A 16,975-nucleotide genomic window follows, 5' to 3' on the forward strand; every position below is an offset into this window, starting at 1 on the left:
GATAACCTTCAATGGGCAAGTCTGTGACATAGAGCATGTTTTTCCACTGACGAAAACGGTCAACAAGCAAGTAAAGTTTTTGAAGGCAAACACCTTGAATATTCCTTCATGGGCAAGTTAGTCACTTGATCTCAACCCAATAGAGTTTTTGGCTTACTGACTAAAAAAGGCTGCTAGACCCACAAACAAGCACTGGAGACTTTTTGAAGGCACCCGTTGATTGTTCCTTTGTTGCCAAGTTCAACCCAATAGAGCATGCGCTCACTTACAGTACTTCAGAGAAAAGTGAAGGCAGACACACCCACATATGAGCAGCATTTGAAGGTATACACATGGAATTAATTTAAATGTCGTAGTCAGTGGACTGATTCCAAGCCAAGTCATGTTTTTTCCTCAAGACAAAAATAAGCAAAAAATAAGCAAATGAAGACTTTTTGAAGGCAAACACACTCAATAGTCTTCTGTTGCCAAGTTAGCCACCTGATCGCAACATAACAGACATAACTTCACTTACGTGAGACAAAAGTGAAGGCAGACATACCCACATATAAGCAGCATTTGAAGGCATGCACATGGAATCCATTTCAATGGCGTAGTGAGTGGCCTGATCCCAAGTTAAGTAATGTTTTTACTTGACTAAAATCAACAAAAAAAAGAAGCAAGTGAAGACTTTTTGAAGGCAAACACTGTTGCCAAGCTAATCATCTGATCTCAACAGAATACAGCATGTCTTTCACTTACATAAGACAAAAGTGAAGGCAGACATACCCACATATGAGCGGCATTTGAAGGCATACACATGGAATTCATTTCAATGGCGTGGTCAGGGGGGGTGATCCCAAGCCAAGTCATGTTTTTACTCGACAAAAGTCCACAAAACAAGTGAAGACTTGTTGAAGGCAAATACAGTGAATATCCTTCTGTTGCCAAGCTAATCACCTGATCTCAATTCAATAGAGCATTAAATGAGACAAAAATGAAGGCAGTAAGACAGACTTACAAGTAGCAACTGAAGGCAAAAACACTCAATTTGGTGATGTTTTTTTTTTTTTTTTAAATACTTTTGAGTGTCTTAAAATGAAGGCATAAAATGACTGCCCTGTTTTTCTAATCATCCACATTTCAATCTCACGTTGCTGTGCTGATTGCTTCTCTTTTGCGATGTTGTGTCGTTTTTCAGATCACAACGCCAAGTTTCCCTGTCGTGGTGAAGATCGGACATGCCCACTCTGGAATGGGAAAGGCGAGTGATCCTTTAAGATTGGCTTTATCTTTTTTTTTTTTTTTGACGTGTGCCAACGTAGTCCCGTCACGTTGTGCGTGTGCGTTGGTGGGGAGGCGACGCTAATGAAGTCACCATCAAATTGACATTTATCCTCGTACAATCCGTCACCGCCGACGACCGCGGTCAAACATTTCGAGCTTGCTAAATCGACATCACGTGCTTCTCAGGTCAAAGTGGACAACGTGAGTGACTTCCAGGATATCGCCAGCGTGGTGGCCATCACTCAGACATACTGCACGACGGAGCCGTTCATCGACGCCAAGTACGACATCAGGGTCCAGAAGATCGGCGCTGACTACAAGGCGTACATGTAAGTTGGGATCAACTAATACGTGTAGAATTCTGCTTTTGTGGTTAAGAGGTACAGAATTCATTAACGCCTGTTTTTGCTTCCAAAAGAAACTGGTGTTACTATGCGTTCACTTACTCACATTTTTCTTTATTTCAATTAGCTGGAAAACTCACACATTCACGGCGTTTCCTGCTAGTATTTAAATAAATTACAAAATGAGTGTAATTGTATAAAACTTGTATTGGAACTCATTAAAAAGCAGCAAATGTGTGTAATGTTGTAGCCATGATTGGTAAAAAAATTGAATAATCGAATCAATTTCACTTTCAAGCTAGATATCAATTCATAAACCCTTAATACATTATTTTGTATATCTGTTTTTCCCATACATTCTTAAGAAAATTGAATTTTAAAGGCCACATTTTTTTGTATCTTACTCTTTTCTTGAAATTTACTGTTCACATGAATTTAAAAGTATTTTCCTACATTTACTTATTGCACTTTAAGAAAATTCTGAATCTTTTTTATTTATATTTAAAATTATTGAATTAGATTATGAAAATATTTTCATCAGCCTTGCTGATGTCAATGTTTGTGTAACACGTGTTGGAAAATTTGCCTCATTGAGCATTTTCAGCAGTAAAAAGTTCATATTTTGTCCATAACGACCAATCATGGCTCACCTGTTTTCTGAGTTTGGTCAGCAAACTCAGCACAGATGATGTCATCTTCAGTCGACAGCAAGTGGAAAAAAATAATATTCAAAGGTATTAATTTTACATGAAAAATAATGAAGTTATCGAATCAAATCCCTTTATGTGATTATAACACATTACTTTCATTAATAAACTAAATCATTTAACCAGTTACTGCTTTCGCAAAATGTAATCTGGAATTTAATATTTGTGGAGTTTTTATCATATACATGACATTTAACTCATTCGCGCCCAATAACGTAATAATACGTTCTATTTTAAATGTATTAAAGGTCCCAAAGACGTGTTTATACGTTATGTTTTGTTTTGTTGTTTTAATGCTAGAGCATAGAGAATCCTTTGATGCAGCCTCTCAACTGTAAATTATGGGTAAGAAAACTGGTATTAATTACAAAAACGGCCAGCAGGTGGCAGAAGAGTATAAGAGATCAACCAGGCCCATGATGAAAAACAACTTCACAACAAACAACTTCAGTGAAAATGGCTGGGAGTGAATGAGTTAATAAGAATTGATGTGCCATAATGAATGCGCACACTTCACTTCACAAATATGGCACTTTACTGTACTTTAATTTATTTAATTTAATCTCCGGTGTAATAACCTTATTTATTGATTGATTGAATTTGTATTATTATTATTATTATTATTATTATTATTATTATTATTATTATTATTATTATTATTATTATTATTATTATTATTAATTCAATCTCTGGTGTAATAACCGTATTTATTGATTGATTGATTTGTTTTTTATTTTATTATCTGTTCTTATTGCTGCTGGACATGGGCTCAGTGAAGTCAAGTCTAAGTCTAAATCTAATCTACTGGATTGAAGGGAAGTCAATGGAATGGAATCATAAAAAGTCTAAATCGAATTGAACTGTACTCTTGTGAATCAAAATGGAATCAATTGAGAAAATTAGAATTGTTACCCAGCCCTACTGTATATTCATGTATGTGTGATGACATGCTACATAATTGGAGTTGACATTCACTAGAAATGTGACCGTGTCCCGCTGTCCTCCTCCTCCTCCTCTTCCAGGCGAACATCCATCTCTGGTAATTGGAAGAGCAACACGGGCTCGGCCATGTTGGAGCAAGTGGCCATGACTGACAAGTGAGCGTTAGCGTTAGCGGTCTCTGTCGTGCGTGTGTTTCGTCTCGTTACGTCACAACGACTCACATGATCCTCTCACGTTGTCCCCCGTCGCACGTTTGCGACCGCCGCAGGTATAAACTGTGGGTCGATACCTGCTCCGAGATTTTTGGCGGCCTGGACATCTGCGCCGTCAAAGCCCTATGCGGCAAGGACGGCAATGACTACATCACCGAGGTGAGAGGGAAGCATCGTGGGAATGTTAATTGTACCGTGAATAAGTCACTTGTGTGTATTTATATATTCTGGCTGAATGAAATAGTCTTTGCAGCATCAGAGGGACAAATATGGTCTTGGAGGCTTAAATTTAGCACGCCTGGCCTAATTTACACCACTGGGACCAATAGATTGCCTGCCTGGGAATAAACTGATTCAATTTAACCTCAATACGCAGTCGGAATTGAATATTAAACATTAAAGGAGATAGATTTTTTTTTTTTTAATATCCCAAGGATCTGCGATTGGCTAGCAACCAGTCCAGGGTGTACCCTGCCTACTGCCCAAAGCCAGATAGGCTCCAGCACCCCCCGCAACCCTTGTGAGGAATAAACGGTCAAGAAGATGGATGGATGGATGGATATCCCAAGGATAAAAAATTGTGGTACACTTTCCACAATTGTTTGTGTTGCTGAAATTAGCCCGTTTGTTTTCTCACACGGGTGAGACAGACCTAAACCATCCTCATATAAAATAGAATATATGAAAAGGGAATAATAATAATAATAATAATAATAATAATAATAATAATTATTAATATTATTATTATTATTATTATTATTATTATTATTATTATTATTATTATTATTATTATTAATAATATGATCATTATTATTATTATCACCATCATCATTATTATATTACATTATTATTACCATAATAATAAATACATAAATAAATAAGGTAGAGACTCACATGTGAACGCCATAAAAAAACCTTTCACGTGGCCATAAAAAAAATTCAAAACTAGACTAAAAGTAAGGAAAGATGACGGCACAGACAATTGCGGGCACTGGCAGCACCGATCTCAAAGTCATTAACAGGTAAATCAACTGCAGCATTTGGGGAAATCAGCAGGAAAGTAAATTTAGTGGAGAAATGAGGCATGAAAATGAAAACTCAAAATAGCAGAGACCGATTAAAAAAAAAGAAGAAAAAAAAAAAGAAAACCCTGAGATCAAGCTGACACACGACGGCGTCGCACACGCATTTTGCGGCCCACGAGCCACCAACTCATCTCCAGCCATGACCGGGTTGCTGTTATGACATTTGAAAGCAATATTCATCTTGCATAAGTGTGCGGGGATGCGGAGGGGAGGATGACCTTTTCTTCTCTCATTTCCTCTTCCGTCATTGTGTTTGTTTTTGTGTCTGTCCGCCATATTCTTAATGGGATGTCCATGAGCCAAAGAAATTATTGGAACAATAGCGATTCATTTTTTGTTTTTAAATGTACCGGTATTATTAATATTACGGTAATTGTTTTAACTAGTTTTACTTTTTATTTATGTATTTTTATTTTTATTTTTATTTAAACTTATAAAACCTGAAAGTCACAACATTTAAACTTGTGATGGTATGACAGCTGTTTATCGTTTATGATTGCATACGTCAAATCAATATCAGGGTTATTATAGTTTGGGATTTTTTCATTTTTGTTAGCTTTAATTTAGTTTTGAGTATTGTTTTCTTTAATTTAGTTTTAATTAGTTTACAGGGTGGTTCTGCTAATTTTTATTAGTTTTAGTTATTTATGGGATACTTGACTCACTGAGCCATTTTCAGCGGTAAAAAGTTAATATTTTGTCTATAATTAATGTGGTAACTTCATTATTTTTCATGTACAATTAATACCTTAAAAAAGTATTTTTTCTACTTTCTGTCGACTGATGATGATGTCACCTGTGCTGAGGAAGTAGGTAACGACCAATCATGGCACAGTTTGCTGACCAACCCCAGAAAACAGGTGAGCCATGATTGGTCATTTCTTACTTCCTCAGCACAGGTGATGTCATCATCAGTCGACTGCAAGTGCAAAACATAGTTTTTAAAGGTATTAATTGTACATGAAAAATAATGAAGTTATCAAATTCATTTTGGATAAATTATCAACTTTTCACTGCTGAAAATTATTCAATGAGTCAGGTATCTCTTTAATAAATGCTTTGTTCTAGCTTAGTTATATAGTTCGTTTCAGTATTAGTTTTAGTTTTTTGTGTGTATTACTTGTGCGCAATAATTAACACATTCACTGCCATAGACGGTTTTAGACGTCAAAGATTTTTTTTTTGTCCTGGACTGGCAGTGAATGAGTTAAAAAAAACACCATGGGAGTGATGTCATCTGAAGGTGCTTTTCTATTGGTTGCTGCTAGGTGACATCACTTCTGTGCGACACGGTTTCAAACGTCCTTATTCTGGTTAATGTCAAAATAAATCACATTTAAACTCATCTCCAAAGTCTCATGCATTAAATTAATTACCAAAGACTAAAACAAAGGACATTTTTGGTAGAATTATAGTTTTGTAAACATTAAATGTAGTTTCAGTTAGCATTTTGGTTATTTTATTTCGTTAACGAGTTTTTTTTTTTTTTCCTTAGTTTTAGTTAACGAAAATAACCTTGATCAATATGCACATTTTTGATTGGCTATCAAATTCCTTTGTGTGTTCTCAGGTGGTGGGCTCGTCTATGCAGCTGGTCGGCGACCACCAGGCGGAGGATCGCCAGCTCATATCCGAGGTGGTGCTGGCTAAGATGACGCAGGCCCTCGCTGCCAAGACGTCGGCTGCTTCCCGCTCGCCCGCACGCTCCCCTCAAGGCCAGAAGACCACCGCCGCAGCAGCGCCCCCGCAGGTACAGGAGGTAGCACTGCAAGATGATGAAGTCTAATTGTTTTTCGGTTCCTGTTGGTTCTTACCCTTCCTTCCCGTTTCTCTCTGCCAGAGTGGCGGCGTTAAAGACGGAGCGGCAGATGCAAGTAGAAGCGCAGGCCAGCGTCCTCCACCTCAAGGTTCCGTCAACACGACAACTCATGCATGAATTATTCGTATTGATTTTGACACATTTGTTACTCCACATTAGCTTCAGTCAGTATAAAACAGAATTGAATGTTGGTCTCGTTTCATAGTCAGATAACTCAAGAATGAAAATAAACGTCATTTAAATAAATAATACAAAGCATTAGCTGCTCAACACAGTCCAGAATTTCTATCCCAGTTGACTTCTTTATTATTTAGTTTTTACAGCACACGGTTCACTTTCTGCATCGTCACGCTATAATTGCTTTTTGCTCATCTTCATGCATCATCTGACTACAAATGAACCGTACTTCCCAAAACAAATTTCAATTTGCAGAGACATCTACAAGTTAAAAAAAAATCTAATCAAATGTCTTTTTTTTTCATGATGGCCATGACTTATCTTTATAATTACAAATGAAAATTGGAACAGTATATTTCTAATCTGAAGCTTTGCCGCCCTCTTCTGGTTTCGACTGTTTAAACGCTTTGCTTATGATATTATTTTTGTTCCATATTTACCCAATGTTTCAGGGCCACAATGAAAAGAAAAGGCAAAAATACTGAAAAAAATTATATTTATTTATGTATTTATGTATTTATTTATTTATTTATTTCATAAAGCGATTGTTACCATACCAGTATATTTACAATACAGTCGTAATCATAAAAAAAAAAGTAGCAATATGATGGGAATGACTGTAATGCCGTAAATGTAGCACATTGCTACACCTCATCCAATTATTTCTTTGATTATGATTTTATTTTTGTTCCATATTTACACAATGTTTAAGGGCCGCATTGAAAAGAAAAGGGAAAAAATACTGAGTATTAACTCATAATAAAATGAAATGAAATGAAAATCCTAATTTTTATTTATTTATGTATTTATTTATTTATTTCGTATAATGGTTGTTACCATACAAGTATATATACCATACAGTTGTAATCATAAAAAATAAAATAGCAATTTGATGAGAATGATTGTAATGGAGTAAATGTAGCACATTGCTACACCTCATCCAATTACAGTATTTCTTTGTCATTTTCTAGGTGCGTCAGTCAAAGCACAGAGTGTGGAGGCATCATCAGACGCGCCGAAGAGATCTTCCGAGCCTCCATCGAAGTCCGCCCAGGCCCAAAAACCTTCTCCAGGTCAGGCCCAGAAACCAGCCCAGTCCCAGAAGCCAAACCCGGTCCAGAAGTCCGCCTCGGTCACAAAGCCTCCAGTGCAGAGGCCTCCCCCCATGACAAGAGCTCCCTCCGTCACAAAACCTCCTCCGGATTCAGCTTCCCCGACCGCCGCCCCGGCCAAAGCTTCTCCATCTTCACCCGCTAAGTCGGGAGGTCCGGGCTCCCCCGCGGTTTCGGCCGCTGCCTCTCCTCCAGTTTCAGCTCCCACCACGGAGCAGCCCAAGCCCCAGCCGCCGGGCTCCCCGGCCCAAGCTCCGGGAAAGCCGAAAGACCTGCCGCCAAAACCCACCCCGCCCGCCAAGCCCATCCCGCCTGTCCGCAGGAACTCCAAGCCACAGCTGCAGCCAAAGCCCCAAACGCCGCCTCCCCCCAGAGCCTCACCCAAACCTCAGCCCGCCCCCCAAAACCCGGCGCCGGCTGAGGCCTCAGACGCCGCCTCGTCACCCGGCACGGCGCAAGTCCAGTCGCCGGCCAAAGCTAACCAGTCCCCGCCTAATGTGCAGTCTCCGGCCAAGGCTCAGCCTCAGGCCAAGCCCGCCTCTCCGTCCCAGAACCCGGAGCCCGAAACTGCCGCTGATCCCGCTGAGCCCCAGGAGGACCAGCAAGCGTCTCAGCCAAAAAGCCACCCTCTGCTCAAGTAAGAGCATGTATTTAGCATGTTGAATCATCCACGAGCTAAACTGCTCAGTATGCTACCAAGGTCAATCTTATTAAACATAATGGGCAGTACTGTTTACTCCAATACTCTAGGTGGCAGTATTGTGCATGAAAAGAGCCAAATATAGCAAGCTTTTTTTTTTTCTACTCCAGCTCCATCTGGATCTTGGTGGGCGTAACAAAAGCACTCAGATGAACACTGCCATAGTCCAAAATGTTTAACTTATCTTAATGTAATAAGAATAAAGGTGTAAAATAATACAAAAATAAAGGTGTTAACGGAATTCACATTCACATTCAGCGAATGTTCTTTTCTAAACACGGTATTGTGATAAATATTGCATTTGTGGAAAATAAATTAAAAAGATTTGTTTATTTTTTTGGGGGGGTATTTGCGCGGCCGTATCTCTCGAACCTCACGTCCAACCGGGGGCATACGGGTATGTACGGGTATTTCCAGCGGTGTCTGTCCCGTCACTCCACGACGTGGCATTCCAGAGATAAAAAATATATACTGTGCTGTATAATAAGTATAAGTAAAAACAAAACAAAACAAAACATACTTTTAATGGAAAAAAATAAGTGTTAGTGATTAAAAAAAACAACCTAAATGATGAATGAAAAAGCATTCATAATAAACTAAAACTACCAAAATAAAACATATATATTAATGAAAAAATAAATATATACTGTGATGTATACTGTAATAAGTAAATTTAAAAAGCGTACTTTTAATGAAAAATTAATGTAAATGAAAAAAGAACATATATTATATGATGAATGAAAAAGCATTTATAATAAAGTAAATATATATATATATATATATATATATATATATATATATATATATATATATATATATATATATATATATATATTTATTAAGTGGGATAAAAAAAATAAAAAAAATTAACACAGATTTCCATTGTCGCGGGTAGCTTTTGGAACGTAACACCCACGATAAACGAGGGAACACTGTATAGCTTTTTCCTCCTCACATTACAATTTTATTCCTTTAAACCACATGACTTTTTCAAGCAATATTATAGTTTTTGTTTATCACAATTTCGTCTTTATCCCCGCAACTTGTCCTTTTGTTGTGTTTTTTCCTTCCTTGAAGTATGCCATACCCCTTGCTCAAATGTAGTGGAACTCTCTTGCTACCAAGCAATCTCGCCATTGGCGAGTTTACGATATGTTTTATTGTAGTTCTATACGTTTCTATAGTGAAAGAGTCTCTGTTTAATGCGACGTTTCCCAATGTCTGTCACCCTTCCTCATCCCGTCTTCCCATCTCCCTCACATCCTCCTTGCTCTCTCCTCACTTCCCAGTAAGTCCCAGTCACTGACCAATGCCTTCAACGCCTTCAGCGACTCCTCCTTCTTCCGCGGCGTTTCCGGCTCCGGAGGCGGCGACGGCCAAGACGAGGCCAAGGCCGAGACCATTCGCAACATCCGGAAGTCCTTCGCCAGCCTTTTCTCTGACTAGACACCGAACTTCCGCCCTCTGCTCCCGTCTCCCACTTCCTCATTGGCCAGCGCTGACTTGATGGACATTTCAATGTGACGCAGTCCGAGACGTATGTGTGTTTTCAATTTTAAGTGTACCGTCCGTCCGTCCTGCGTGTCAACTTGTCTGTGCGAGTGAACAGTGATGCCCCCTGGCTCGGATGTTAAGTGCATGTCGCTGTGCCAGAATAGGTGGAAAGATGAGTTAGGTCACTGATATATATACCCTAGAGTAGCGTAGCATAGAATATTACAGAATATAAGATTTATTTTCCCAAAGCACATTAAAGAAAAAGAACTATATGAAAGTATAATATTAAATACAAAGAAAATGTATATAGAGTATATATGCAGTATACCTATATAAATATAGTTAGAGAGAGAGACATACTATAAAGCCAGTAGCTTTTTATCGGTGACGTAACTCATGAGTGGCTGGATTTATAGCGTTTTAACTACTAGTGATATACTTGATGGTTTCCCTTGTGATTTTCGCAGTGAACCCATTTTTTGGTCCCTCTCAGTGAAACTTGTGTGCAATTTAACAAAAAAAAAAAAAAAAAAACGTCAACTATATGTTCATGTGTAAATCCAGCCTTGGTGTCTCGTCCGCCAACTGCCTATCGACGTGAGGGAATTTGCAAATCTTTTTCTGTGTGCGCGCGCGTGTGTGCGTGTGCATGTGTCTGCATGGCTCCTCCGAGGGGCTCCGCCATGACCTTTTGGAGTTGCTGTCAGGAGCTGTATCGGTGTTGACTTTTGCCTTTCGTTGCCTCTCTCTCTCTCTCTCTCTCGCTCTCTCTTTCTCTAGATGTTGTAGCCTTATCGTGTTTTCAACTCACAGCTCTGTTCGTTCGCTGTGCAGACCTGAGTCGACTTGAAATTCATTCATCGGTTAATTACAAACGAGGGGGGGTGGCCGAGACCGGGACTTCCAATTCACCTTTCGCCTTTCAGCCCCATTGTCCAAAACGCAGAAGGTCCAATCACAGAGCAGCACAGAATTCAAATATAGTTTTTCAAAAGAGTTTTGCATTTTCAAATATATTTTTGCTTGTTTTAACAAGTATTTGGCAAGGTTTTGGTCTGTTTTCAGAACTCCAAACATAACCCAGATACGTAGAGTAAATGCAGAATAAAGGATAAAGCTATGAGGCCGTCACCATAGTCATTTGAATTCCTCTTTTGTCTGCTCCAAGGTAAACAATGCATAAAAAGGTAAACAGCAAATCGGCCAGTGTTAAATTTCCAGTGTTTGATCAAATATGCAGTAAGCGATGTTGTTTTAACACTGTTAGGATGTTCTGTCAGAGTAAATTTCGTTGTGTAACCTTGATTGTTAAATTGACCACACCCTCATTTCTGGTGAAGAAGAAACTTTCCAAATTTCCAGCGCACTGTCGACATTTCAATAGAAATACATCCAGTTTTTGTCGTCGGGTTGGCATGGCTCAGTGGTAGAGTGGCTGCCTCGCAACTGTGAGAGTATGGGTTCGATCCCACACCAGTGTGACTATGGAGATACTGAACCCTAACCTTACTCTCGCAAGATGAATCCTCGCGGTATTTGTGAGTTCACAAACTCCGGAGAATACCATCATGTACCGCTCCCGCTGATAACTGCCGTTCGGACCAATCACAGAGCGACATTGTGTTTGGGGGCGGGATATGCAACTGTGACGAAACCAGGAAGCCAGCGCCGACGTCGGGGCTAACAAACAAACCCAACATGGACGAATGGACGCTACAATTAATTCTGTTCTGGCAGAATGACTCACCGTTTCCTTGTTGAATGTTGAACAGCGAGAGGCGCTTCGTGCATTTCTAGCTGGTAAGATGTTCGTGCTTTTCCACCTCTTCGACAAGAACGATGAACGGACACGAACGCGTTTTCATCCGTGGCCGCGATTGGTTAAAACAAACGTGTAGAATGTCGCATCGTCCAATCAGCTCGAATTATTGTACAGAATGTCCCGCCTTTTCCCGACGAAATTACTGTGGAGCGGTACCAGATGGATATGTAATATCTATCTGACTATTGCCAGGTTAACTGAACCCCCAGTTGTTTCTAATGTCGTGTCATCAGTAGTCAAAATGTAAAGCACTTTGAGGACCTTGTAAGGAGGAAAAGTGTTATATAAATCAAGTACCGTTTTACCATAATAATGTGTCGTTTGAGTTACATTTTTGCCACTGACACGAGTGTAGACTACTTTCAACACTAGTTAAACATCATCTCAGTGTTAATCTAACACTGGCGTTTTTGCTGTGCATGCTTTTGAAAACCGCAAATGAATCTAGAACAATAGAGTCTCCGGTTCAAGCGATGTGGCGAAGGTGATTTGGAGCCGTAAATGCCGTCCCTACCAATTATGAAGTGAATGCATTTCAAAGTGGAAAAAAAGACGCATGTCTGTTTCTGTGACCGGTGATTTCTTGTTTCACCTCTTGTGTAGATCTATCTAAGGTATTGTACGTTGTTGATTATACTCATAAGAAGACATTGAGACAGTAGTGCAATAACACCTTGACATGACTGTTGAATGGTGTCACCCTATTATCAATATGAATATGAACGTCCATGTGAGATTTGTGTATCTGTTAGACATCTTCCCCTTTTGACATTCCTTTAAGTGGGGACCGACTCTCCAGCCTCAGCAGTGAAAATGGCAAAGAAGAAGAATGGGGCTTTCGCACTAGCAACCTTTGGTCTCATTTCATCTAGTCTTTCCTTATTGGTGCGGTTCCTTCACACAGTCACCGACCAATCAACAGGTCTGAGACAAACTCTTGGTCTTCCATTCCAAAGGCTGTGACCAAACTTCTCTGTCTTTTTAACGCTGGTCTGTATCTTTGGGGTTCACATTTGAGTAGATTTGAACCATATCTGAGTTTGGTGGAACCAGATTCATTTGTCAAACTGTTTCAAACCGCAACTGAATTTGGTTCTCAACACTCAGGCTCGGAAGGGTTAAGATGAACTTCAGCAGGGTTCAGTTGGTTATCGCTATCATCTGAACCATGCTGCGCTCTAGATAAACAGACCGTGACCACTTCTGGCTGTGTTCACATGTTTGGTTTTGGTTAGGAAGAATTCTGGTCTGGTTGCTCTGCCAGTGCAGTTATCTGTGTGAACACTATCTTCCTAACTCTGGTGCTTAAGAAACGAGCCGATCGAAACCTCGTAGGAGGTTGTCTCAGTCTGCTGGTTCTGTTCGGTTAACTTTGCTAGCATAATTAAGTTGATAAGTTGTATGCTATTAATGTGACTCACCTGGTCGAGGAGAACATATGTACATCAATGGAACCACTTGAAAAAGTGCTCTTTGTCCTAGACCAGAGTCCAAATGACAACATAAGCATATGGAAATCATTGGATTTGAACCGTACCTCATTTTACGGCGGCGGAAAGCAAACTCGTGACCGATTAGAAGCAACTAGACCAAAGGGTGCTAGCCAATCTCGTTCTGAATTAAAAGGCAATCCGGAAAGCATTCCTCTTCTGTTAAGTGTGCACTGGCGTGTCAACGTGTCATTTACTGTATAACCCTTATCATGTTGCCAACAAGTAACCTTATTGTATGTATGAATGTTTGTACGTATGGATGGATGTACTGTATGTACAGACGGGTGACAAAAAAAAGGACAAAACTGGTTTTAAAAAGAGGGGGAAACTGAGTCTTGTGTGTTTAGTATTTACTCACAAAGATAAGACATCTACACCTAGCTGTAATGTTATTATTTATAAATACCACCATCATGGTTGACTGTCGCTTTATTGAGACTATACCATGTTGTTTTTAACTCCTTGTCACCCATCTGTATGTGCCATCTCAGGAGTTGATTTATTTTGTAATAAATGTATTTATTTTTTTGGAGGCTCCATATTAATGGCAATCTAGTGACTTTTATTTATTTATTTATTTTTGTAGTGACTGTTTATATTTGTAACCGCAAAATAGTGCTTTGCATGACCTGGTGACTGATGACGCTGTCATTTATGTACAGATGATTCATGTTAATAAAGATGTGGCTCCATCGTCCCTCAGATAAAATCAAATTTGATGCTGCTGTGGGCTTGTACTTACTCATTTGTGCACCAGATGGCGATCTATGCATGTGGAAATGTCTTCTGTGATCTTTTAGCATTAGTTTATGCTCAATTGGCCACATGACTACCAGCCACTATAGTTAATGGAATTATAGATACTAATGGGATATAAACAAAACATGGCAGCTAACTAAGCGTGGCTAGCACGACATGCTAACGTAGTAATCTACACCTCCACTCCAGCTGCTAAAATGTCCAAACTAACAGGAATGGAGGAGTAGAAAAAAACAAACACTAATATAGCAGTCTAGAACTTTACTGTATACACATAAATGCACACCAGATCCAAATTTTCCCAATTTTAAGTATTTTCTTTGGGAGCGCTGGTTTGGAGTTCTATCAAGCTAACAGGAATGTGACCAACAGGATGTAGAAACCCTCTAAAGTAAAAATATGCTTGGCGGAACTCGGCGTTCACCATAAACAAGTTTGGAATTGTAAATATTGAATAGGTTTAACATTTACGACTGTCGGTCTTGACTGTTTCTGAGCAGGGAATGAAAATCACTCTTAACACACCCCAAATCTTTTAGAGGCATTCAGAATCAAGCCTTTGATCGAAAGGGATGCTCAACTTTGTCCCGATTGTTGTTGTGTGTACTGTACACATACACTGCCTTATTGAAAGGCATGCACTCGTAGGCGAGTCCCGTGCAAATGGGAAATGATGAAACGCTTTCAAATACCAAAGCCTTCCACCCACGAAAAAAAAAAAAAAAAAAAAAAGAATTGCTGGGATTTCTTCACAGGAATTAGATTAGACAGTAAAACACTCTCAAGGGAACATGTGTGCGTTTACAGCAACAAATTCCAGTCATTGGAGCTCTATGAACAGCCATGCAGTGTATTAGTACCAAGTATTAACATGAGATTTGTGTAGCATACTGTTTGAGGACCGCGACCTCATAAGCGGCAGTAAATGGAAGGATCGCTGTATGGATGGATGTTGCGGACTATTCCAGTGCCACAGTAATATTCACACTCCAACAATTACCTCGCTAGTTCCGTATCATGAAAACTGAAAACTTTACATCTCAATGGATTCCGTTGTTCTCCGGGTACTCCGGTCTCCTCCCACATTGCAAAGACATGCATGGCAGGTTAATTGGACGGTCTGAATTGTCCCTCGGTGTGCTTGTGAGTGTGGATGGTTGTTCGTCTCTGTGTGCCAACCAGTTCAGGGTGTACCCCGCCTACTGCCCAAAGCCAGCTGAGATAGGCTCCAGCACCCCCCGCGACCCTTGTGAGGAATAAGCGGTCAAGAAAATGGATGGATGGATGGATGGATGGATGGATGGATGGATGGATGAAATAGATAACATGAATAAGTCTTTTTTTTTTTTTTTTCATAATTTTTAGACTTTTTCAGCTTGTATGGTGATAGACAGTCCTTATGTTTGGCAAGCTGAGCATTTACAGTATTTCATGTCCTTGATATCCTATCCATCTAAGGTCAGTGTACTCTCAGTACACTACTAATAATAATAAATTAAATTTAAACAGCACTTTTCTGGACACTTGTACGTAAGAGGAAAAAAAAGTTTGGCAGGATCCTCTTCCGTACACCTGATAACATTGATGTCCCGTTTAAGGTGCGTGTATTAGTAAGCTTTTTGTCCTTACTAGTAGGACAATGCTGGCATTAACATAAATTCCACTTTTTTATTACACAAAATATTTAACATGTTTACTAAGTGAACAATGGTAACACTTTAAGTGGATAAATTGGTCAAATTATTATTTTATTTTTTACTTATTATGTGACCACCTCATTTGCCTTCGCCATTTGGCTAATGCTAAAGTAGCTGCTAATTTGCTATTTGCATTATAAACGATTGCTGTAAAAATGTATTTTCACAAACATTCACCAAAACCATTTACAATTACCTGTTTGGTTAACAAAATTACATTTAATTAAGTGTTCACAACTTGAAAAGCCAACCCGGAGCAAACGAGCCAAACTCGTTTAATTAGATTTATATCGTCAGGAAAACAACGGCTGCTTGTTGTGTAATCAAGTACATTTGGCGCTTCAACGGCGCCTCCGAGATGGATACGAGGAGGAGGAGGAGCGGGGGCAGAGACTGACGAGAGGCCGGCAGTCGGAGCAGCGAAGGCGGCCACAGCTGGGAGAAGGCACCGCGGTGAAAGAAGAACCGGAGCTCCACAGCGAGGCGAAGAGGAAGAAGATTCTGAGTGTCCAGAAATAAAACAAAACAGGTCAGTCATTTTCCAGCTCGGGTTTGTTATGTTTTGATTTTTGTTTTAGAAAAAAAAAAAAAGTTTCTTTTTATGACCGAACCGAGCGGTGCTTTTGTGTGGCCAACCCGTTCGCCGTTCACTTAACTCGGCGAGGCGTCCACCGGGACGCTGGGGGTGGTGGGTGGCGGTGATGGGTGACTGGGGGGTGCGGTTAAAGGACGCACCAGTGGCAGCCAGTCAGGTGCTGCTGGACCACACTTTGAATGTGACTTTGACATGCAAACACCAGGAAGAGACTTTAACCATCAAGCTGGTCGTAGTTATTTAGGTAAGTTTGCTTTATTTGTGTGCCTTTTTCTAAGTACCATTTTCTGATAGGGATATATGTAATTCAAGTCTGTCATGTAATGCAGATGTTGTGCAACCTTCTTTCCGGCAGTCTTTTGTTGAAAATGTGTTGTTGGTCATGACTCATCACAATGTAGACATACATGCAATTTGCTGAGTCATTCCAGATTGGTGAAATTACACTTTTTCCCCATGTCAGAAATGCTGAAACGTGCAGATTTTGAACATTTTCGATAGCACCATGCTCAGCTGTTGAGTGACAAGGCTATTGTCAAATATTTGGGCCCTCAACTGGTCTCCATCCTGCATGGGACCCCAAATGTTTGCATGGTATTTGGTAGTAGTCTTAAAAAAAAACAAAAAAAAACGCAAAATGACATTCATTTTAGATCACATTATTAATGATCTAAAAAGGAAGGTAAAAATTAACAAACAAAATTGTGCAAAATAACCAAGAAAATGAATTTGAATAGTAAACAAGTTA

At 39.6% G+C, this 16,975-nt stretch overlaps 2 protein-coding genes across 3 annotated transcripts in view; both read left to right on the forward strand.

Annotated features, from left to right (window-relative positions):
• syn2b (synapsin IIb) overlaps positions 1-13,900 on the forward strand; it is a 65,866-nt gene extending 51,966 nt beyond the window's left edge. Inside the window, exons 6-13 of one of the 2 annotated variants that reach the window (XM_077528891.1) lie at positions 1,181-1,243; positions 1,453-1,595; positions 3,340-3,414; positions 3,528-3,630; positions 6,127-6,306; positions 6,397-6,463; positions 7,524-8,301; positions 9,693-13,900. In XM_077528891.1, the coding sequence (XP_077385017.1) occupies positions 1,181-1,243; positions 1,453-1,595; positions 3,340-3,414; positions 3,528-3,630; positions 6,127-6,306; positions 6,397-6,463; positions 7,524-8,301; positions 9,693-9,810 (1,527 nt within the window). In that variant the 3' untranslated portion in view covers positions 9,811-13,900. Of the gene's footprint in view, positions 1-1,180; positions 1,244-1,452; positions 1,596-3,339; positions 3,415-3,527; positions 3,631-6,126; positions 6,307-6,396; positions 6,464-7,523; positions 8,302-9,653 lie in introns of both variants that reach the window. The other variant, XM_077528890.1, reaches the window with a different exon arrangement.
• A 2,506-nt stretch (positions 13,901-16,406) lies between these two features.
• Positions 16,407-16,975, forward strand: part of pparg (peroxisome proliferator-activated receptor gamma) — a 30,668-nt gene continuing 30,099 nt past the window's right edge. The window contains exon 1 of the mRNA XM_077529210.1: positions 16,407-16,471. Within this exon, the coding sequence (XP_077385336.1) occupies positions 16,420-16,471 (52 nt within the window). The 5' untranslated portion in view covers positions 16,407-16,419. The remainder of the gene's footprint in view (positions 16,472-16,975) is intronic.

Source organism: Festucalex cinctus, chromosome 8 (genome assembly GCF_051991245.1).
Source record: "Festucalex cinctus isolate MCC-2025b chromosome 8, RoL_Fcin_1.0, whole genome shotgun sequence".
NCBI classification, from domain to species: Eukaryota; Metazoa; Chordata; class Actinopteri; order Syngnathiformes; family Syngnathidae; genus Festucalex; species Festucalex cinctus.